Source organism: Balaenoptera musculus, chromosome 20 (genome assembly GCF_009873245.2).
Source record: "Balaenoptera musculus isolate JJ_BM4_2016_0621 chromosome 20, mBalMus1.pri.v3, whole genome shotgun sequence".
NCBI classification, from domain to species: Eukaryota; Metazoa; Chordata; class Mammalia; order Artiodactyla; family Balaenopteridae; genus Balaenoptera; species Balaenoptera musculus.
The window spans coordinates 58,652,861-58,675,116 of record NC_045804.1 but is presented as its reverse complement, the minus strand read 5'-3'; the positions used below and the strand labels follow the sequence as shown (position 1 = coordinate 58,675,116).

The window sequence follows — 22,256 nt, the reverse complement described above, 5'->3', positions numbered from 1 at the left end:
TGACCTAGGTCACAGGAATCTCCGTCACCCCCCCCGGCCCGCCTCCCAACGCGAGTCTGTGTATTTTGATTCATTTATGTATTGGTCAATCCAGGGAGTCCTTAATGTTATTGGACAAGAGTCCAGTCAGTCACCCAAGAGGGGGACCGGGGATGGGCAAAGCTAGTAAGTTCCCCGCCCATAGAAAGTGCTGATTGGACAAGCATTTGTTTTCTCTACGGCTAACTGGTTCTGGGAGGCTTTCCCCGCCCAGAAATGTGATCACGTGGTCGTCAACTTTAACCCAGGATGTCTACTCCCTGACTTCCCCCTAGCAAAGGAGTGCGGCGCTTGGTTCCCCTAGCAACCGGGCTCAGCGAGGAGGTGCCGGCTGCGTACAGTGCCGGCGACTCTGAGAGCCCGCGGCCGAGAGGCTGCGGGAGGACTTGACCTTTTCCCGGAGGAGCCCGCCGGCCGCCCCACCTGGAAGAGAGCGCGCAGGCCCCTGGCATCCCCTCCCGGCCGCACGCCGATCAGGGCCTTCAGGCCTTGTGGGGAGAGAAGCTGAGGAAGCCTTCCCTTCGGGCGCATGCCCCAGAGAGACCTTTGAGGTCCCACCCCCGGCCTCCGGGCCAGAGAGAGGTACCCGGCCCACCGTTAGATGCTTCTTCAGGAGGGCATTACTGACCCTCTGTCCGACCTCTCAACTGCCGCTAACTTGTTCCTCTTCCTTAGACCTAGACTTCCTCTTGGTGAAGGGTTTTGGCTTGGAAGGTGGATGCCCGGGTCCATGTCTGTCCCTTGTCAGCAGCTCCCTTCCCAGGCCTCAGTTTCCCTGTCTGGAAAATCAGGGCATTAGGGCTCCCTTCTCTAATGGCTCTCAGAGCTGACCTGTAATTTGATCATGAACGTGCTCTAGCTCGCAGTGAGCACTCAGTAAAGGGTGGGGTTTCTCTTATTAATTCACGGCCAATAGGCGCTCTATTTTCCAGGTCCAGTTGATCCCAAGGTCTTGTTTCACAGGACAATTCAGGATCTGTTTCTCTGTGAGGAGGTGTAAGGTTCTCTGCTGCTTTCCCCGCCCACCACAACACTATTGTCAGGCAAGTCAGCAGCCACAGGGGCTGGGTGGTGGTGAATTACTGATAAAACCCCCTTGGGAAGGAGTGTTGGGGTTTTGGCCCCAACCCCGAACAGCTGTGGGAAACAGTGTGAACTGTGAGAATGACCCACAGTGTGCCTGGGCACAGTTGAATCGTGATTAGGAAAATGGGCTCTGGAGGCCTGTCCTCCTGCCTCTGCCGCGTACTAGATGTATCCACGTGGGCATGTAACGTGACCTTTCTAACCTGCTTCCATTTTCTTACCTGAAAACTGCGGAGAATCAGTCCTTCATGTAAATTAAGTTCCTAGAGGTCTCTAAAATCCACATCTTACCTCCACCCCCGTCACCTCTCGCCTCACGACTCTTGCTGTTCTTGGTACTACAAGCCAGAATGAGCTTCTTAAAATTAAAGTCTGATCACGTCCCTGCCCTTAGTCAGCCCCAGGAGCTTCCCGGGGATCCTAGGATAACCACCACACTCCTGCAGGCCTCTCCAGCCCTGCATCGCTTCAGCCACAGTGGAACCTGTCTCCTCCTCTCCCACCTCAGGACCCTCACCACGCAGACCCCTTTTCCTTCTTTCCTGCTCGTCCTCCAGGTCTCAGCGGGGTCTCCCCTGGCCAGCACAGGTCCCTGCATGTATGGTGTCACCCCCCTACACCTACAAACTTGTCATGGTTTGTAATTAAAGATTTGTATAATTGTCTGATTCAGGTCTGAAACAGAGATAAGGAGATCAGTTTTATTCACAGCGTGTAGCGGCTACTCATTACACGTGGTGTTTTCCAGAGAGGATGAACCGGCTGTGCAACATGGAGCCCAGGGTGATGGATGATGAGATGCTCAAGCTGGCCGTTGGGGAGCAGGGCCCGCGAGACGAGGCTGGGCAGCTGGCCAAGCAGGAGGGCGTCCTCTTCAAGGACGTCCTGTCCCTGCAGCTGGACTTCCAGAGTGCGTATCCTGGGTGGGGTGGGGTGGGGCGGGGCGGGCACAGGGGGCCCCGATTCCATGCGTGGTCCGCCGTCCGCGGTCGCACTCGGGCTGCCTGCGTCAGAAGGCATGGGACCAGCACGGGCGGTTTTAAAGCCTGATGCCGAGCGTGGGTAGCACCAGAACAGCCACAACACTCCCAGTTCTGAATAAGAACAAAACAAGGTAACATCCTCCCGTTCCAAGTCTTAAGTGAGCCCCAAAGGCCACGCTGGTCCCCAAAGGTGGGGGGGACCTAGGAGGGTGGTCCGCGTGGCCAGGAAGGTGCGGGGTCAGCGGAGGACCACGTGCTGGGGGAGCAGCTTCAGAGGAGGGACTGGAAACAGAAGGGGGGCGTCCCCTCCGGAGCACAGGACAGCCTGGGGGAGATGTGGCTCGGGACCAGGCAGGTCCTCAGCACCCCACCTGTGAACCGGCGTGACTGGAATCCGTGTCTCAGGCGCTGGTTGGGAGGACGAGACCAGACAGCACAGGCCCGGTGCCCGGCTCACTAAAGGAGGCCAGCGAGTCGGGCAGAGGGTGTAGGTGAGGAAGCAGGACGGGTGGGCGGGGGTCCCATGACCCCTCATGTCCGGCGCGGGCCGGTCACAGCAGAGGGACCGGGCTGATTCACGTTCCTGCTGTGTCCTGGGCCTCCACGCTGGCCTGCCGGGTCACCCAGTCGACCACGAGGAGTTACTGAGTCAGCCCGGGGATGTGGTGCGCACGGCAGGCCCGGCCCGGCCTCATGGAGCCCCCAGGCCGCCCAGAGCAGGGGGGCCCCCCGAGGCTCTCAGCGGGAAAGGGCTAAAGGGAAGGCGGAGTGGTCTTCAGACCTCCTTCTGCGGCCCCTCCCCCACTACGTAGCAGATGCCTGTCGCGGGCAGGGTGCTCCTCTGCGCACCAGGGACTCGTGGAGCTGACCTTCGAGGGAGGGGGACACGTGTGCTGTTGAGAGAAGTAGAGCCAAGAGAGGAGAGAAGGGGGGTGGGGTGCAGTGTGGTCGGGTGGGCAGGGGCCTCAGCACATAGGTGACAGGTGAGCCAAGACACGGAGGAGGTGAGGCTGGGAGCCACATGGAGCCCCGGGCAAATCGGTCGAGGCAGAGGGAACAGCCGGTGCCAAGGCCCTTGGGCAGGCGCACCTGTGCGGACGCAGGTCAGAGGTCAGGCGGGGATCAGCTGGCATCAGCCTCGGGGGCGAGAGAAGGTGTCTGGCTTTGAGTGCGTGAGGCAGGAGCCCAGGGAGGTCCTGAGCAGAGGAGGGACAGGGGGCCATGACAACAGGCTGCACCAAGCCGGTGGCAGCAGAGGCAGATCCCGTGTCTATGTTGAAGATTGAATGGGCTTTTTGGGCAGCCCTGTCATGCTGTCAAATACATCTGGCTCTTTCGTGTCGTTCTGGCTTTTCCACGCGAACTGCTGATGCCTAGAGGAGAGCCAGCACACAGGTGCGCCAGGCAGGGTGCCCAGGAGTGGGGGAGCCACCCAGGGCTGGTGTCTGCAGGGTCAACCACACCCAAGGCCGTAGGTCTAAGGCCAGGGCCAGAGAAGGAAAATCCAGACCAGGAGATCCAGGGGCGGGGCTGGGCCCTGCCCCAGAAACACAGGTGGGGCTGGTATCATTCCAGGAAATGTGGCCACAGAGCTGGGGAAGAGACTCCATCCCAGCCGGCCCTGGGGACCGGGAGGGACAGGGCCCTGGGTCAGAGAAATGCTGCCCACTGCCCCCGCACCGAGACCCAGCTTGGGGTGGGCAGCTGGGAGGGGCGCCTGCCCGTCTGAATAAATATTGAAACGGCTGCCCAGAATATGTGACTATTAAGGGCTTTTTTTTTTTTTAACTCCTTTCACTTCTATATTATTTCAGTTCTTTTAATGAGCATATTCTAACTTTATGTTTTGGGAATCATTACAGAAGCAAACATAGAAAAAGGGGCATGTAAACAACAGCTCTCTGTGGTTTCTAAGAGAACCGGGGACAAGGTCAGGCCTCTAGAGTTTTACACACACAGTGTGTGCTTGTCACACTAAGCGTTACTCAGAGCTCTTGGCAGCTGTGGCAGAGACCAAGCTCCGCCTGGCTCAGGAGCAAGGGGATGGGTCGGCTGCCTGACCAGGGGGTGGTCTTCAGCGGCCGTGGGGTCAGGCACTTCAGTGACGTCAGGAGCTGCCTCTGGGGGGCGATTCATCCCCTCCCCGTATATGGACATTCGGGGCCTCATCCTCGGGCACTCGCACAGCGTGTGATTCCAGGTGGAGACATTGCAGGGTCAGTGGGCACAGACATTAACTATTTCCGTCCATGTGGCCAGAGCACCCTCCAAACGGCTCCACTAGTTGACTGGCCACCCCTGCAGCCTCAGTTCTGTTTGTCACCCCGGGGGGCCCTGCCCGTGCCCTGTGTCCTGAGCCCAGGTGTTCCGAGGGGGAGCCCTGTGAGTCCCCGCCCTGGAGGGCCCGCCCCCCTCCACCCTGCGTGGGCCCACCCAGCCCTGTGGTGGCCCCAGACGGCAGCACCAACAGGGACCCCGAGCTCCGCGGAGCTGGGCCCACACCTCCAGGGCTCCCTGCGCTCCGGGGAAGGCAGCGGGGCTCTGGGGCCTCTCCCACGGTCAGCATCAGTCATCCGGCCCCCAAGACGCTGGAACTATACCCTAACCCTGACCCGGGCCGGAACCAGCCAAAGCACGTCCAATGTCGTTTCAGACATCCTCCGCATCGACAGCCTCTGGCAGTTTGAGAACCTGCGGAAGCTGCAGCTGGACAACAACGTCATCGAGAAGATCGAGGGCCTGGAGAACCTCACACGCCTGGTCTGGCTGGGTGAGGCCCCCGCGCGTCCCCCAGCCCGCGGTGACGCCTCCCGAGGCTGCCCCCAGGTGAACTTCCCTGCCAGCCCCGGGGCGGCCCCGGTGCAGCAGGAGCTCCGTCTGCTGGGCCTGCGCTGGGCAAAGCTCAGCACGTACGTGCTTGGACACCACAGGGCAGAACGTCTGCCCCAGCTGTCAGACCTCCCAGTCTGGGAGGGCTCATGGCAGCAGCCTGGACTCCGTCTAGGTACTCTAGACTCAGGCTGACAGATAACTGAGGGCCCTGCTATTTGGGGGGCCCAGATCAAACCAGAACTAACCAGCCCCGTGCTAGCGTGCGCTGAGCACTTTCTACCTGCTAGGCACGGCCCGTGCGCTTTCCGTGCGAGGCCTTCTAACCGCACAGCAACCCCACTGTGGACGGGAGCAAACTGAGGTCACAGCGAGCAGGGGGCTCGCGTGACTCCAGGCGTCCGGCCCTCACTGCCAAGGCGGCAGGGGCTTTGCCGAACTGCGTCCACCTGCCGGCCTCGGGCGGCATCCTCACGTCTGGCAGCGGGCACCTAACGAGGGGCGGGGCTGGCTGGGAGCTCCCGAGCCCACTGAGAGGGCTTCTTTGGCCCTCCCAGCCACCCTAGGGGCTCCAGAGGCCGGGGCACCGCCCAGAGCTCCGTGACCAAGACGCAGCAGAGCTGGGACGAGACCCACGCCTGTCTGATCCCAAAGCCACGTCCCCTCCATCCTGTCAGGCTGCTTCCCAATACAGGCAACCTGGGGCATCGAGGTCCCTCCCAGCTTGCAGGACACTCAGCTGTGGTTGTGAGGACGGCTGCCAGACCACAGCAATCCCCCCGGGGCAGGATTACAGTGTCATCTCACGGGTGCAGAGGCTGAGGGGCTGGTGGACTTGGAGCTGCATGTACCGGCAGCAGAGCAGACCAGAGCCAGGTCTCCTGACTGCCGGGCCCAGGTCTCGCCCAGACAAGCCCTCCCGGCAGCCCAGCACCCGTTAATGCTGAGTCCCGGGCTCGGCGGCCCACCTGCACCACCAGGAGATGGAGGAGGAGGGGGGCGGGTCAGCCTAGACCCTGAGCCTCACCCCCTCTGAAGGCCCTGCTTTTAGGCAAGAGCTCCCAGGCCCTGCAGTCTCGCAGACATAAAACAAGGGTCACGGGTCCCCATGAGATGCCCCTGTGATGCCCAGTGTTCTGTGTGTGGGGGGGGGGCCGAGAGAGCCAGAGGGGAAAGTTCTGGCAAGAGGTCAGGCTACCCCCTCAGAGAGTCAGAAGCCTGCCTTTGTCCAGCCACGTGCACTGCCCCCGCCTGCAAGCACAGGCCCGGCTTGTGGCCCGGTCAGCTGTCCCGGCGCTGGGGGCGAGCGGGAGCCGGCTGGCACTGCCCCCAGAAGCTGACTGTCCACATCTTGTCCCAGCTTTACACTCAGGCCCGTCCTGTTGGTAGCTTGAAATTGGCCACAGTGGGAGTATTTACACCACCAAAGTCAGCAAGCGCTACAGATCAGGGCTGCCCGCGCCTACCGCCTTGTTAAACGTTTACCAGCACGCCTGCAAAGAGCAGAGCCCGGCTGCAGGCGCGAAAGGAAGCAGGCTGACCCGGTTCAGGTCCCGCTCTGCCAACGTGCTAGCCGGTTCTGTACACGTTACCTCTGCCCTCTGCACCCTGCCTTCCTTACGTGCTCTTGATCTTGAGCACGTGACCACCAGGCCCCTTTGAACCTTGGCTCCCTCAGCCCTAAGATGCAGGCGATGACAAACGAGCAAACGCCCGGGGAGGGCCTGGCGTAGGGAGAGTGTCCCGGGTGAGCATCCCCTGAGGCGCCAGGGAGGCCAAACCGACTTCCTGAGTCCCCTTTACACATGAGGGCTTTAGCTGAAGCTCTTGAAAAGTTCCCAGTTTGGGCCTCTGGGCCATCGGTGTTCAAGGACACCAACCCCAACCAAACCCCCAAACCCGTGGTGGCGAAAAAGCAGTTTTATTCCCAAAGACGAGAAACTTGGGCTAGAGGGGGTCCTGAGGTCTCAGCCGGGGCTGGGCCTGGAGTTTGGGGCAGCCCGGCCCGCACGGGGCTCCCCCACCCCAAGGTGCGCTGCCCCGACCCACCAGGGAGTTTCCATCCCGGGACGAGGGCCGCACAGACGCGAGCCTTTGCCCGAGTCCGGGGCCGGGAAGGTGGCAGCAGAGCCGGGGGGGCGGGGGGGTTGGTTTCAGGACGGTCACCCTAACCCAGAGCCGTCCTCCAGACCTGTCCTTCAACAACATTGAGGCCATCGAGGGGCTGGACACGCTGGTGAACCTGGAGGACCTGAGCCTGTTCAACAACCGGATCTCCAAGATCGACTCGCTGGACGCGCTGGCCAAGCTGCAGGTGCTGTCGCTGGGCAACAACCAGATCGGCAACATGATGAACGTGAGCGAGGGCGCCGGGGGGCGGGGGGACCGCGGGCTGAGCCTCCGACCTTCCCCTTGTCCCAGAAAAGCCAGAATTCCAGACTCGATGACGTTCACACACCAGCTTAGCCCACGAGAGCCCCCGTGTGGGTCCGTTTGTGCCCCTGTCCCGGTGGGATCTTTCCTTCCCTGCCCCCGCACTCACCCAGCAGACATTTGCTGGGGTGGGGACCCCTCGGCCGTGGGGCGTCTGGCTCGTGCTCACTGGGGACAGAGGCCAACAACAGCCCCGGGTCACTGGAAGGGTCGGGGTGTGGGTGCAGGGCGGTGCCCAGGGCCAGGCAGCAGAGCGGCGGAGGAGAGCCGTGGGGGGCTCTACGCTGTGTGTGCCCAGGGCAGGCCTGCGTTTCAGAGGGAACACCCCCTCACCCCCGCACGAATGAGTGCAGCAGGGATGGAGGTTTGCCTGTGGACCAGAGAGGCTCCCCCTGCCAACACTCCCTGTGAGCTGGCAGCAGGGCCGGGGCAGGGCCCTGGGTGCCGCTGGGTGACCCCGGGGCAACCGGAGCCACCGTGCAGGTGTGTGACAGACACTGCTGCCGTGCGTGATGGGGGCTCCGTGCCGCTGGGCGGGCGTCCGGAAGTGAACACCTGAGGGCCGGGGCCCAGGCATCAGCCCCAGTCCTGTCCCCGCGGCTGAGCCACGTCCCGGCCTCGCTGCAGGGTGGGGCTCGGGGTGAGAGCAGGGGTGAGACGGGCGCTGCAGCCGCGTCCGCCGCAGCCACGGCCGAGGCCGGAGCAGGGGCTGCGTGGAGGGGGCGGGCCCACCTCTCAGCTCAGCTGCCCTTGGCGTTGCCCTGGGCTGATGCTCCCCGGGGCTGGTCCAGCAGTGCCGGCCGCAGGCTTCCTCATCCACAGCTAGCAGCACAGAGAGCAGGAGAAGCCTCCCCCACGGTGCCCCTCGGTGTGACGGGCCCTCACCCACCCGACCGAGACCAGAGGGGTGGGCGGGCCAGGCGGTGTAGGTGAAAGGCCTGGGGCGGGTCAGGTGCCGGCTGCTCACCTGTGTTTGAGGGCCAGACCCCGGAGGCCGTGTGGTCTGGGAGGCTGTAAACCCAACCCACCTCTTGTCAGGGTTCAAGACCTGATTGCTCAGCTGCCCTCTGCCCTGTGGGACGGGGGCACACAGGACAGCTGAGGGAGGTGTAAGTGGAGAGCTGAGGTTTAACGGGCTCCCGGCCGCCTGGCCTTGGGCCGGGGACTCAGCGCCCGGGGCCCGCGTGCCCATCTGTACGGAAGAGCGGTGGCCTGCGGGGCAGGCCGGTGTGAGGGCTGAGTCAGTTAGGGTTGAGCAGCTGCTACAGGACCGGGCACAGGAGAGCTCTGCAGGAAATGATGCTTATTCAGGGATTTTCAGATTAAGGGCACACCCCAATAGCCCCAAATCGTGCTTGTGAAAACCTTTCTGAGTGTCTTGAGCTGTTCCTGTCTGGGTCGGTCCAGTACCCAGGGCCACACGTGAGCAGATCCCCTCTGACTTGTCGTCCCTCGGACACCGCAGACTTTACTGGACGCGGGTCCAGGCCTGGGCGTGGAGGGGACACTGGCTCTCAGGCCATGCCCCGCCCCGCCGTGGACGCTCCATTCCCTCCCCTGGCCTTGCTGAGTTCCTGGTGCAGGACCCTCTTTCCTGCCTCAGGGCCTTTGCTTGTGCTGGTTTTGCTTCTGGGAATGCACTCGCCCCTGCTCTTCCCTGGCTGCTCCCTCAGGCCTCAGAGGCCTCAGTCCTAACTGAAAACCCCCTGTCGTGGTCCCTAAGGCCCCCTCTCCACCCCCTCCCCCTTTGAGTTCTTCTAGCACTTACAACAAACAGCAATGATTCTACTTACTTTTAAAACATTCTTGTCCCCTGCCTTAGAGTGCCAGCTCTTGCTATAAGGGCTTTGTTCCCACTGTGTCCCTAAGGCCTGGCACGTGCCTGAGGCCTGGTAGGTGCTTAGTGATCTTTGTTGAACGAATAAACAAATGACAAAGACACTCCTTCAGGAAAGCACAGGAGATGCTGTCAGATGAGGTACTGGCATCTTGCTGACTTTCCCCCGGTTACTAACAACAGGAAGAATAAACGGCCGTCAGTGGACGTCCCACTAGCTGCCACCCAGTTGGTCCAGGCCAACTGTAAATCAGGTTCCATTGAATTTAAGAGCGCTGGGCCTTGCACAGCACTTTACAGCTGGAAAAGGCCGCCCGTTCTGAGAGCAGCAGCGATGGGCACAGCCAGGGCGTTATGGGAGCAGGTGGAGGCCCTCACAGCGTGTGGCATTTGGTCCTCTTGACACCTACGCACCACATCCCTGCACCCACCTTACAGAAGAGGAGATGGGGACCCAGGTCCACGGGTCCTGGGCAAAGCCCGTGGCTCCTCCCTCGTGGCTCCGCCCAGCGCGGGCAGAGGACACAGGCGACCCCCCCTCCCCCAGATCATCTACCTGCGGCGGTTCAAGGACCTGCGGACGCTCAGCCTCTCGGGGAACCCGGTCGCCGAGGCCGAGGACTACAGGACGTGCATCTGTGCCTACCTCCCCGACCTGGTGTACCTGGACTTCCGGCGCATCGACGACCAAAAGGTAGCGTGGCCCTCGTGCGTCCAGCTCCGCGGTCAGCGTGCAGGCCCCGGCGTCTGGGGAGGGGCGCGTCCACAGGAGGAGGGGAGGGCGGCCCTCCTCGAGGTGCCTTTACTGCCCCCATCGCTGTCATGCCACCTCCCACCTCGAGGCCGCTGTCTGCTTTTCTGGGTGAACAAGTCGGGGGACCAAGCGAGGGTGGGCGATTAGCGGGGTCAGCAGCTCAGGGCAGAGTCAGGACTCGCCTCCACGCCACGACCGCTCACGGTAGCGCCCTCCGAGCCGAGGGCACCGGCCCCAGAGAGAGGCCCCCGGGACCCCGCGGCCGGGGTGCTGAGCGGGGAGCTGGGCCCGGCGGTCTGGCAGCAGGGCCGGGAGGAAGCCCCCTCCCCAGTCCACTGCCCGGCCCGGCCTGGCCGCCCCTGCCTCTATCCCGCCCCCTGCTGTGAGCTTCCCGCCCTTCGCAGCATGACGCTTGTGGGTGCTCTGCCCCCTGGAAAAAGAACCCCGCCCGACACGAGGCCTCTGGCGGCAGGACCGGGATGTCCCTGCGTGCTGGGCGCGGGCGGTGGGGGGACAGGGACCTGCCCACCCCTCCCCCTGGGAGCTGGTGCCTTTCCTGGGAGAAAGGAGCCCGTGCCTGGGGGGGCCCTGAGCTGATGCGGGGCTCGGGGAGAGCCCAGCGGAAGCAGGCAGGGGGCTGGCCCCCGGGGCTCGGTGCTGACGCTGCCGTCCTGGCTGCCACACCGCCTGCCAAGCGTGGAGCCCTCCGCTCACGGGCGTCTTCCTGGGGGGTCCACGGGGAGCAGCCGGGGGCGGGGTGCCCAGAGAGTTGCCCCTCCTCCGACCATGGCCTTCTCTTGTCCCGGAACAGGACAAGAATCTGAAATCTTGAATTCTAAGACTCTCAAGTCTTTTTTTTTTTTTTTTTTTAATATTTATTTATTTATTTATTTGGCTGCGCCGGGTCTTAGTTGCAGCACTTGGGATCTAGTTCCCTGACCAGGGATCGAACCCGGGCCCCCTGCGTTGGGAGCGCAGAGTCTTAACCGCTGGACCACCAGGGAAGTCCCAAGACTCTCAAGTCTTATTTTTTGCATTTAGACAATAATTTGAAAGGCAGCGTGGGCTCAAATGCTTGGAATAGGCCGAAGAGCTGCTGGGGTGTATTTCACTCATCATAAAACCATGCACAGGGATTTCCCTGGTGGCACAGTGGTTAAGACTCTGAGCTCCCAATGCAGGGGGCCCAGGTTCGATCCCTGGTCAGGGAACTAGATCCCACATGCATGTCGCAACCAAGAGTTTGCATGCCACAACTAAGGAGCCCACGTACTGCAATTAAGGAACCAGCACAACCAAATAAATAAATAAAATAAATATTTTAAAAAACCCCAAAAAACAAAAAACAAAACATGCACAGCCGGACGCCGCACGGTTCCCGAGCCCCTCCCCAGCCAGTTTCTCCTCTTCCCCAGAAGATTCCACAGGGGGCAGGCCGCCCAGCCTGGCACCCCGTTGTGCTGCGGGAAGCAAAGCCCCCTTCCGCAGCTCAGAGGCTTTGCCTGGAAGCACCAAGATCAGTGATGAGGGAAAGGTGGTAAGAGCAGAGCCCCGCGAAGCAGGGGCACCTCGACCCCTGTCCATGCTGCTGCCTGTCCCCGGGCCAGCCCCAAGCCCCTCCCTCACCTGCTGGTGCTGCCAGGCTCGGGCAGCAGGACAGCCGGGCCCAGCCGAGGCCGACCAGGGCTGAGGGCAGGCTCCCGGGGTGCCTCCCCGTTTCCATCGGGCCCAGGGCTGTGCCTGAAGGCTGGCGCAGCCCTGAGGAACGGTGGACAGTCCCAGCAGAGCACACGAACGGGTGGAGGCTGTGAGCTTGGGGGGCTTTCTGTGTTGGGGGGCGGAGACAGGCAGGAGGGCGACGCTGGGATGCAGGGCTTGTCCTGCTGAGACGGAGGCCTGTGGAGAACCCTGTGGTTTTCAGCAGAGTTCAGGATGTGATGAGCATTCAGGGACCTGGAAGCTGGCATGGGGCTTACAGCGTAAGAGGGAGAGGGCAGGGCGCGCAGGCCGTGGTCCTGAGAGAGAGGAGGGGGCGGGGGTGGGGGGAGCAGATACCGGAGCACAGAGGGTCGGCGGTGCTTGTACCTGAAGCCTTAGCACAGGCGATGTCACCTGGGGCTCCAGCAGCCCCCAGCGCAGGCAGGGGGATACTCAGGACGGGTGGAGGAGGGCCGGAGGTGGCAGGGCCCAGAGCCGAGGGCCGAGACCTCACGCCCAGGCCTGTGGCTCGGGTACCCACTGCACCTCTCCCTTGTGCAGCCCTACAAGGGGGCCAGAGCCTGGCCAGGGAGGCCTGGGGGAGCGGCCGAGTCTGCGCTGGGCGCCTCCACCCCAGGGACGTCCCACGGACCCTCGGCCTGCCCGTGCTGCTTCCCCCACTGATCTCCCTGAGGCTCAGAATACTTGGCAAGGGCCGCGGGGAGGGGATCCCCGCCCACGCTGGGGAGGCCACGGCATGGCAGAGGCCAGCGGCTAGGAGGGCCCCCACGACCCTGGTGACGATGCCGCTTCGCGATCCTCCAACAGAAAGAGCTGGCGGAGATGAAGCACCAGTACAGCGTCGACGAGCTGAAGCACCGGGAGAGCCTGATGCAGGCCCGGCTGGAGGACGAGCGGGCCCGGCGGGAGGAGCTGGCGGAGCACGAGGTACGAGGCCCGCTCCCCACCCCTCCCGCCCCGCCCCGCCCCGCCCCGCCCGAGGATGCTGCTGCCGGTCATGGGCCAGTGCCGTGAAGGTCAGCAGGGCCCAGGCCCCCAGAGCCTGTCCTTTGATTGAGAATAGCTGGTGCCCAGGGCCGCTGGGCTGCCAGAACCTCAGTCAGGGCAGCACGCTGACCTGCCCCTCCTCATCCCACGGCCCCCAGGCCCCCCTCCAGCACAAGGGCCGGGGACTCTGTGCCGAAACCATCTCTCAGAGCAGCCCCTGTCCTTAAGACCCCTGGCTGGTTCCTGGCAGGGGGTGGGGGGGTGGTGGGCAGCCAGAAAAGCTCATTCCTCTCCGTGTGCCTCTCCTCTGGCCGGACCAAGCTGGGCACCCTTCAGTTTTCTGCCTCTGGACCCCCGCCTGTGCCGGGCCCATCGCCTGCCTTTCCCCAGCCTGCCTTCCCGAGGGCCGGGCGCCCTTGGCCCCGGTGCCCAGCGTAGGGCCCTGCCCAGGGAGCCCACTGTGTCTCTGACCTCAGGCGGCCTTCGTGGAGCACCTGAGCGGCCCCTCCCTGTGGGACAGCATGTACGCCGAGGACGTGGAGGGTAGCCAGCTGTCCCACCTGCCCGGCGTGCGCGAGCTCTTGCAGACATACCCTTCCGGGTCACGGCCGCCCCCAGGGCCTGGGCGTGGGAGTCCGGGGGGCTCCGCTTCCACTCTGGGCCTCAGGTGGCACACCCAGGGCCTCGAGAACCAGGTCGGCTGTGAGCGCAGGGACACGTGGGTATCTGGTCAGCAGGGCCCAGGCTGCCAGAGATGGAGGCTGGCTGACCGTGTCTGTGACTCTGACCCTCATTACCTTGTTTATGGGCTCCTGCTGTGCGCTTTGCATCCAGCATTTAAAACTGTTTCAACCACCCCATGGGGTGGGTGCTATACTGGACCCCAACTACCTTCTCGTAGTTGGGGAAGCTGAGCTTGGAGAGGGTGAATTGTCCAGGTTGCGCAGTTAGGAGTGTGGGCTGAGCCTGCATCCCTTCCCCCAGAGGATGTGGTAGGCGCTTGTCATCGTGGCTGAGGGACTCGGGGTGGACGCGGAGCAGAGACAGCGAGTCACAGAGAGAAACCCGCTCCTAAACACCCACGGCTCAGGAGAGCGGGGAGGGGTCGGCTCTCCTCCCAGCCTGGCCCTCGGCTGCAGCCCCGCCTGACCTCAGCACCTAAGCGCCCCTCGTGTGGCAGGCGCTGCAGATGTGGAACCCTCAGCCCAGAGCAGTGAGGAGGCCACAGAAGCAGCTGCGGGGCCAGGCCTTGAACCTGGGGCTCTGTGCCCCGAGCCTGCGGCCCTGACCTCCGCAGCCTCCCTGTGCACCTGTGGCCGCCGAGCACAGAGACGGCCTGGACAGCAGGACCCCAGAGACAGAAACACACGCTGCTCAGCTCCCTGGCCGCTCCCCCCTCTCCGGGCTCCTGACCCCTTCAGGTCCCCCGGGGGTCTCTCCTCTGCTCTGTCGCCCCACCCCCACCACGCAGGACCCTCCCTGAATCCCTCAGGCTGAGGGTGGAGATGCCCAACCACCGATTCATACTCCAAATCCCAACTGCAGCTCTGCTACGGGAGCTGCTTCCACCCCCATGTGCGCCCCCCCAGGCAGCTGTGAGCTTCCTTAACGGCCACTCACCTACAAGGACAAGTTCGTCATCATCTGCCTGAACATCTTCGAGTACGGCCTGAAGCAGCAGAAGAAGCGGAAGGCAGAGCTCGACACCTTCATGGGGTGTGTCCAGGAGGCCGTCCAGGAAAAGCAGGAGCAGGGCAAGCACAAGATCGCCAAGTTCGAGGAGAAGCACTTGCTGGTAGGCCCTGCCCCGAGCCCCTTCCCTCCTCCCGCTCCAGGTGCCCACCCGCCAGAGGCCCGGCCCCTCCACCGCTGACGACCCGAGACCCACGGGGCAAGCTGCTTGCTTTCGGGTCAGGCTTGATATAGGGAAGGAGCCTGATCTTCCTCCAGATGGGGTGGCCACGACCACAAACACCCTTCGCCCCCCAGTCACGCCTGGTCACTCCACTGACACTGCGTCTGCCGGCCGAGCCCCCAGGCCCCTCGTCAGTGAACGGCTGCTACTGGGTGCGGCTCGGACCCCCGTGCTCTCCAGCCCACGAGCACCTCTCATTGCAGACGGACCTGGCAGCTACTTGCACACGGGATGCTGCGGGGGTCCAGCTGGCTTCCCCCAAGACAGGGCCCACCTTGTGTTCCAACCTCCCCCACAGAGCCCCGCTGGGCTGGGAGTCAGCCCATTGTGAGCCAGGACCTCACAGACAGCGCCCCATCCCCAGGCTTCGTGAAGCTCAGGCTCTCTGCCCCTGCACCCGAGGAGACGGGAGTCACTCGAGGTCCCACGGTGACCCAGCCGGGTCCCAATTCAGGTCCACATGAGTCTGAAGCCATCGTTCCTTCCACGCCTAATAACTCACCAGCTGGTGGAGCCTCTGCTCTGACAGCCTCTGACGTGGAGGGGGTGGAGCTGACACTCAGACTTGGGCAGTCCGACCCCAGAATCCAAGTTCCGGCCCACAAAACCAAATTGCCGCCTGTCACTTCAGGAATTACACTTAATTGTGGATTCCTAGAGCACAGGTTTTGTTTCCAGAGTTTAAGCTCCACCCGAGACGAGTCTGAACTGACCAACTTCGAGATAAAGATGGCGGAGTACAGCGAGGACATCACCGAGCTGGCCAACGTGCTCATGACGCTGGAGATGCAGCTGGTGGAGCAGCTGGAGGTGAGGCGGGGCCCCGGGAACACGTGTGACGCGGCGGCCCTGCCCGGCTCCTGTGCGGGAACCTGGCGAGGGAGCACCTTCCCGGGGGCCACTCGGCGGGTCACACGAAAGCTTTCTGTGCTTCTGGTGCTTTTCAGTCATTGGGATGACAAGTGGCCCTCGTGCAGCATGAGGGGTGAGCTCGCACCTCTGGAATGGTCTCCCCGTCTAGGAAGAGTGCAGGATCTCGGCAGGGAGAGTCCTTTATTAGACCCAAGGGGCTGTCGAGGAACAAAATGGACCCCGCCCTTCACCCCCCACTCTGGGATAGAACGAAGGCTCCCGGCGCTGCAGCCGGTAGTCGCTGCATCTCGGGGCGAGCGAGGAGCCTAACGAAGTGCCGCTACGTGAAATCCGGGGCGGCCAGGCCGACCTGTGTGTCTACCAGGCAGCTGGCGGCCGGGGCCGCGGCCTGCAGAGCAGTGACGAGCGGAACCTCCCGCGTGCTGCCGTGGCCCCCCAGCCAGCGCCTCCTCGATGCCCCCTCGGCCAGGTTCCCAGCACATCGCGGAGCAGACGCTCGCTGCCCGCCGGGGAGGCCCCGGGCCGCAGAGCACGTCTGCGGGGCGTCGGGAGGCTCAGGCAGTGAGCGGCTCCCAACCTTTCCGAGCAGGAGGACCCCTCGTCAACATCCCGCAGTTCACCAGAACCTGTGCTTGACTCACTAGCCGCCAAACAGCTACCAAGTGGAGCCGTGCTTTTCAATGGCCCTACAGTTTTTTCATTACAAGAGGGTTTACACACATTTGAAAAATGTATAATTAGCTCAGTCTGTAGACAGTCCTCGGATTCAGGCGCATTCCCTGTGCCGTCGGCCCACCCTGCAGCCCCTCGAGTCTAGAGTAGGTCGGGGGCGTGACCCACGCTGTGGGCTCACTGGGTAGCAGCCCTCCCCAGGGCCTCTGGGTGAGGCCCGGGCGCCTTGCTCAGCATTCGATGCAGCAATACAGGGGTGCCCTCAGGGAGGGAGGTGGGAGCCTTGCAGGTGAGAGGCGAGGCCTGGGGTAACAGCCGGCATTCCCGAGGGTTTCCTCTCTGCCAGGCACCTTGCAAAGCATTTTGTGTGAAGAAACCCGTTTCTGCTTCACCACAACCTCGTGAGACACGTACTATGCGAAGGGAACCCATTTCACAGGTGGGAAGTTGAGGCCCAGGGAAGTTAACAACGTTCCGAGTTACAGCCAGTAGTGGAGCTGGCAGGCAGCCTGGCTCCTAGCGACCCTCCCGTTTCTCTGGGGGTGACGGAGGCAGATGCCACTGAGAACCCCAAGGACGGGGTGAGCTCTGTGTGTGCCTGTTGGCGGGGGGCTCCTGGCAGAGAGACCAGCACAGGCAAAGGCCTGGAGAAGGCGTTGCACTCAAGCCCCGGGGGGTGACCGAGGCAAAGTGGCTGGAGGGTGACGGCTGGGGGCAGCCGTCGGGAGAGAGGCAGGGTCGGCTCACAGCGCCACCTGGGGAAGGTCAGGTGGGTGGTCTTTACCCTCAAGGTCTGCGGTCACTGCCCGCTGAGTGGTAAGGAGCACTTTTGCTCTGGTGCAGTTCGGTGGAGTTCATGTCTAAATATGCATGTTCTTTATCATTTCCAGGAGACTATTAACATGTTTGAAAGGAACATCATCGACTTGGTGGGACTCTTTGTCGAAAACGTCCAAAGCCTATATCCTTTCCTTGATGCCCCTCTGCGGGAAGGCGCTGCAGGCCGCGGGGCTCTCAGGGCCCGCACCACTGCTCCCCGCCTGCAGGGGGCTGGGGGGAGTCGCCTGCATTTTAAACAAAAGGCACAGAAGGGCACAGCTTCTTCACAGCTAAGCAGGATGCAATTAAGTGGGGTCCCTTCCAGGTGGCTCCCTGTGCGGTCACATGCCTGCCCCCTCCCACTGCCACCAAGGAAAACAGCCCACCTTCAAAGGATGGAGATTTGCCAACCACCTGGAATGTTCGAGGAGTATTTCCGGACCCTCAGCACAAAGGCGCCTTATGAGAGTAGAAGTCTGGATGCCCACTGGGCGGCTCCACAGGCCGCTGCGCGCAGCACGAGTCCTGGCCCGTCTGCGCTCTAGTGAGTGACTTCACCGGGAGACCACACCCAGAATCCACCCTCCCCCAGTACTGCAGGTGCACACGCCCTGGGGGTGGGGCGACCTCTGTGCTGAAGCCACTGACAAATACATCATCTACAAGGAGATGGGTTAGATGTCAGGTTAGGAACCAACGTTGGGGGCACGCCTGACCTTTTGCCAGCTGAACTCAGGGCCCTGAAGTCCATCCCAGTCCTGCCCTCCTGGGCCCACAGTCCCGCTGGGTGACAGAGCTATGGGAGCAGCCAACCGGAGGCCGGGCCGGGAGACTCCCTGAAGGAGGGTCCACTAAGTGAGGACCTGAGGGTGGGCCAGAGGGATGGGCTGGAAAGGTGGGGAGGGCGTCCCAGGCAGGCTCAGGAGGCAGCCTATGCAAAGGCCCAGAGGACGGGGAGAGGCGGTTCCAAGAGGAGGCCTTTAGGTCACAACGGAGTGTGAGCGCCGCCAGCACAGCAGGGGCGGGCCGGGACTCCGGCTGCTGCGCTGCGGGGAGAAAGCGCTGGAGGGGAGCGGACCAGGAGGGACCCAGAGCGGGTGCGTGGCGGGCGAGTCGGAGGGCTCTGAAGGCGGGGATGCACGGGGCCCAGCACAGGGGAGGGCGCGCCCGGCCTGCTCCAGCCCGGCCTTGGCTTAACTCGCGCTGCACGATGGCTCAGTGCCGGGACCTGGAGAACCACCACCACGAGAAGCTCCTGGAGATCGCCATCAGCACCCTGGAGAAGATAGTCAAGGGCGAGCTGGACGAGGACCTGCCGGACGCCGTGCGCTCGGTAAGCGCAGGGGTGGGGCCGGGCCCGGTGGGCGGGGCGGCCCGGGCGCCAGGCAGACGCAGCCCCGCCCCGCGGCCCCCGTAAAGCCTGAAAAACCTGCCAGAGCTTCAGTCTCCTCATCTGCAAGAGGGACGGTAGGAAGGCGAAATAGGCTAACAAGCAAAGCAGCTGGTGGGCACCCAGTGCAGCCCAGCTACAGAGGAGCTTGTGATAATTAAGTGCTTTCAACTTACCGAGAGGTTGCTTTCCCAAAGCTCATTTCTGTGGGGCTTCTGGCACCTTCTAAGAGAGGCAGCGACAAATAGAGGTTGAGGTCCGAGATTTCCCCGGAAGGTCGTCTCAGCCCCGAGTCTCTATAGCGGGAAGCACCGCTGGGGTCTCTGCCCGCTCGCGGGGCTCCAGGTCTCCTGCGCTGGGGGCCGGCAATGGGTGGGCTGTGTCTCTGCGAAGGGCACCCACTTTCCTTCCTTCACCATTCCCTGCCCCCCTCACCTCTCTCCTCCTCCGCGTTCCACCAAGGCAAGCTACCACCCCCCTTTGCGGGACCCTGGCGTTACTGCTCTTCTCCACGCAGCAGCCAGAGACCCTGGGACTCCTTCCCCCCAGTGAGTCCTGGAGCAAGGTCTCCGCCGCGCCCCGCCCCCTGACACACTCTTCCCCCAGGCCTCCGTGCACCCGGCTCCTCCCCGTCTTTCAGATCTCAGCTCACACCCAGCTCCTTGGAGAGGCCCCCCATCACCTTCCCAAAGGCCCACTGTCTCTCCGTCACAGCCGTTCATCCTTGTCAGAGCCGCTGTCACGGTTCCAAGCTATCGTGTTTGCGTCGACTTGCTTAGGTTACTCTTCACACTACATACAGGCCCCCGGGGAAGGCAGGAGTGGCCTCTTCCCCACTGCGCTCAGCCCCCGCCCGGGGTGCCGGGTTCACCACGCCCACTGTCAGGTGCTGGCGGAGTCCCGCAGGCGGGGACCAGCAGTTCCGACCCCGCAGCCTCTGTCAGGGGCAGAGACAGTCACCAGTGCAGCGGCAAGGTGGCAGGGCCTCCTCAAACACCCAGACACTGGGAGAGGTCACCTTCCCGAGCCTGAAGCAAGGCTGCCCCCAGGAGCCCACCCTGGAGCTGCCTGGCAGACCACCTAGCGGTCGTGGAGTTTTTGACGCAAGGCTCCGGGGTCTGTGACACCTCTCTGAGGACTGGGACACGCAGAAAAGGAGGCCCCGAAGTCAACGGGAGGTGAGCAGCCTGGGCGGGTGCTTCCAGGGTGGCTCTGCACCTGTTCCCGCGGCCCCGGGACACCCAGGCTGCTGACTGGGTGGGGCCCGCACGGGCTTGGTTAACTCACCAAAGGACCCCGGAAAGTGGCTTTCCCACCCGGTCTGCAGATGGGACAGCTGGGGAGACAGGGTCTCAGAGGAGTTCGGTAAACACCCAAGATGTGAGGACACCTCGTCTTGTGAGGACGGGTCTGGATTCAAACCTTAGTCTGAGATGCCGAGCCCGGGCACTGTGCCCTCACTGTAGACACAGTGGGCGTTCTGGGTCTGCCCGTGGCCCCAGGCCCCAGGGTAATGGGGCTCTGCCTCTGGGCTAAGGGGCTGCCTTGGGCTCCCGGGCAGCACTGGTATCGGGTGCCACCCTGGAGGCCTCACGGGGCAGCCGGCCGAGCCCGCTGGACGCCCCTCCCTCTGCAGGCCCGTCAGCTCTGTCCTTTAGGAACACCTGTAGCAGGAGATGCTACACCGTCTCCTTATGTTTAAGCAACAAAACATGGGGCAGCAAGCCCTGACTGTAAAGCGGAATAATCACAAGGAGCCGACAGGGACCGAGGGCCTCCCGAGGGCCAGCTGCCTGAGCAGCTCGGGATGTGTATTTGCCCTTTTCATCTCCAAGCCGACACAGTGAGATAGGTGCCAGTGTGGTTCCCTTTCACAGGCGAGGAAACCGAGGCTCAGAGATGACAGGGAGCGTGTGGGTGGTGGACATGGCAGGACAGGGACTTTCAGACGAGGCCCTCGGCGATAAAAGTCTGGTTTCTGTTTCTAACCATCAGTGAGCGTATTAGTAACAGGGTCTCAGAACACTCTTTTTGCAGAGACGCTAACATTTCAAAATCCATAGACTGTATTCTGGAGATCATTAGGTTAACCACTCCCGAAGGAGAGAGAAACCCACGTGTACACACCCGCCCGCGCCCTCTCTACAACGCAGAGCTTTCAGGTCCCTCGCCATCGCTGGCGACACGAAGCGCCTCCGCTTAAAGCTGAAGCAGCCGCCAGTGAAGGCCTCCCCACTCTGGGAAGTGACCACATGGACCCGCAGCCGCGCTGGGCACATGTGGCCTGTTCACGTGTGAACACCTGGAACCAGCTGGGCCTGGCGAGGGCCGCGTCCCACAGCGTCGTCCACGGCGGGGAAGCGGGTGGGAACAAGGCAGGAGCCCAGATGGGACCCCAGGTCCGACTGGGTTGACGTGAGGGGCAGTAGAGACCCATTGGTTTGTGGGACTTCTGTCCTCAGAGGAGCCCTGTGCCCCTCGGCCAGCCTCGTGCTGCCCACCCGACGGGCAAGTTTCAGGCAAGTCAGACTGGAGAACCTTGGTGAGGTGGCTGGGGCGGCCCTGCCTTCTCTTGGGGAGGGCACGCTCCCCACAGGGACTGCCCCGCCGCCCAGGGGCCCTTTCCGGGCACTGGTGCTGCTGGGCCGACGGCGTGGTCACCCGAGACGGGCCCGAGGAAGCAGGATGCGGGCTGGGTACCGCCTCCACCTGCGGGGAGCTGAGCCCCGTCCTCTCTGGCTCCAGCGCCTCTGCGCTCGGGGCGGGTCCAGGCCCTCACCTGCTCCTCCTTGCTCCCCAGCTCTTTGTCGACAAGGACACGATCGTTAACGCGGTCGGGGCCTCACACGACATCCACCTCCTGAAGATCGACAATCGGGAGGATGAGCTGGTGACCAAGGTCAACTCCTGGTGCGCACACCTGGTGGACAAGGTGAGCGCGGCCAAGGGCAGGCGTCTCCCGGCAGCAGTACCCCACGCTGGAGGCCCGCCACCCGCCCCGGCGCAGACGCGCACGCAGGGCTGGAGCAGGGAGGAACGGAGTCAGGAAGGCAGGCTCACGATCCCCGCCTGACAGGCCGGCCGCCGTCTGCCCCTCAGATTCACAAGGACGAGATCATGAGGAACCGCAGGCGCGTGAAGGAGATCAACCAGTACATCGACCACGTGCAGAGCGAGCTGGACAGCCTGGAGTGCAGCGACCTCCTGGACTAGGGCTGCGGCCCAGCCCTCCCCCCCGACCCCCGACCTTCACAGGCAGAGAGAAATAAAGGACTTTGGTTACCTTTCTCCATCCTCTGTGTCCACATCTGAGCAGTTGGCGTCTTCTGAGAGCGACTCCTAGGCTCTCGGCCGCCCCTCCGCGGCGCCCAGGGCAGGCCCTTCCCCAGGTACAGCTCCCAGCACAGCCTGGGGGCCCGGCCAGCCCACCGAGGCGGAGGCCGCGGGGACCCAAGGACCCTCCACAGCTGAGAGCACAGCTGGGCGTCACCCATGAGGTGGGGATGTGACAGTACCTCTGGCGAGCACACTCACGGTGTGGGGTGGGGGCTTGTGGTGAGGTGGCCAGGGCCCCCGGAAGGGGGGCGAGCAAGGCCCAGCAGCTCTGAGGCCTTTGTGCCCCAAACTCGCACACTCTTCCTGCTCCTTGACCTGGGCCCAGACACCCAGAGACCCCGCCTGCAGTCTGGAGCCCTGTGAGTGGCCCTGTCAGGAGGACCTTGGGATCCCTGAGCAGGTCATGTGCACATCAGGTGGCCTTGCCCAGGCTTTTATCCCAGAAACAACAAACATTGTTTACTTTCTATTTTTTTAAATATATTATTTTAAAATTTATTTATTTATATTTATTTTTGGCTGCATTGGGTCTTCGATGCTGTGTGCAGGCTTTCTCTAGTTGCGGCGAGCAGGGGCTACTCTTC

At 62.9% G+C, this 22,256-nt stretch overlaps 1 protein-coding gene and 1 non-coding gene across 7 annotated transcripts; one reads left to right on the top strand and one right to left on the bottom strand.

Annotated features, from left to right (window-relative positions):
- Window positions 1-306: 306 nt before the first annotated feature.
- Window positions 307-21,986, top strand: DRC3 (dynein regulatory complex subunit 3). Of its 6 annotated transcripts, XM_036838265.1 has the most exons (14): window positions 307-621; window positions 972-1,082; window positions 1,874-2,035; window positions 4,762-4,878; window positions 7,127-7,293; window positions 9,755-9,901; window positions 12,488-12,607; window positions 13,144-13,256; window positions 14,288-14,462; window positions 15,261-15,392; window positions 17,018-17,088; window positions 18,156-18,279; window positions 21,137-21,268; window positions 21,436-21,986. In XM_036838265.1, the coding sequence occupies exons 3-14, from the start codon at window positions 1,879-1,881 to the stop codon at window positions 21,547-21,549; spliced, it is 1,569 nt and encodes a 522-aa protein (XP_036694160.1). In that variant the 5' UTR covers window positions 307-621; window positions 972-1,082; window positions 1,874-1,878; the 3' UTR covers window positions 21,550-21,986. The 6 variants fall into 6 exon arrangements, with proteins under 6 accessions (XP_036694160.1, XP_036694159.1, XP_036694158.1 ...); XM_036838263.1 differs by having other exon boundaries at window positions 308-621; window positions 1,003-1,082; window positions 21,137-21,573; XM_036838262.1 differs by having other exon boundaries at window positions 308-621; window positions 21,137-21,573.
- On the bottom strand, window positions 10,893-10,965 carry TRNAG-CCC. The gene has a single exon. It is a non-coding gene; the product is annotated as a tRNA-Gly (tRNA).
- Window positions 21,987-22,256: the final 270 nt, after the last annotated feature.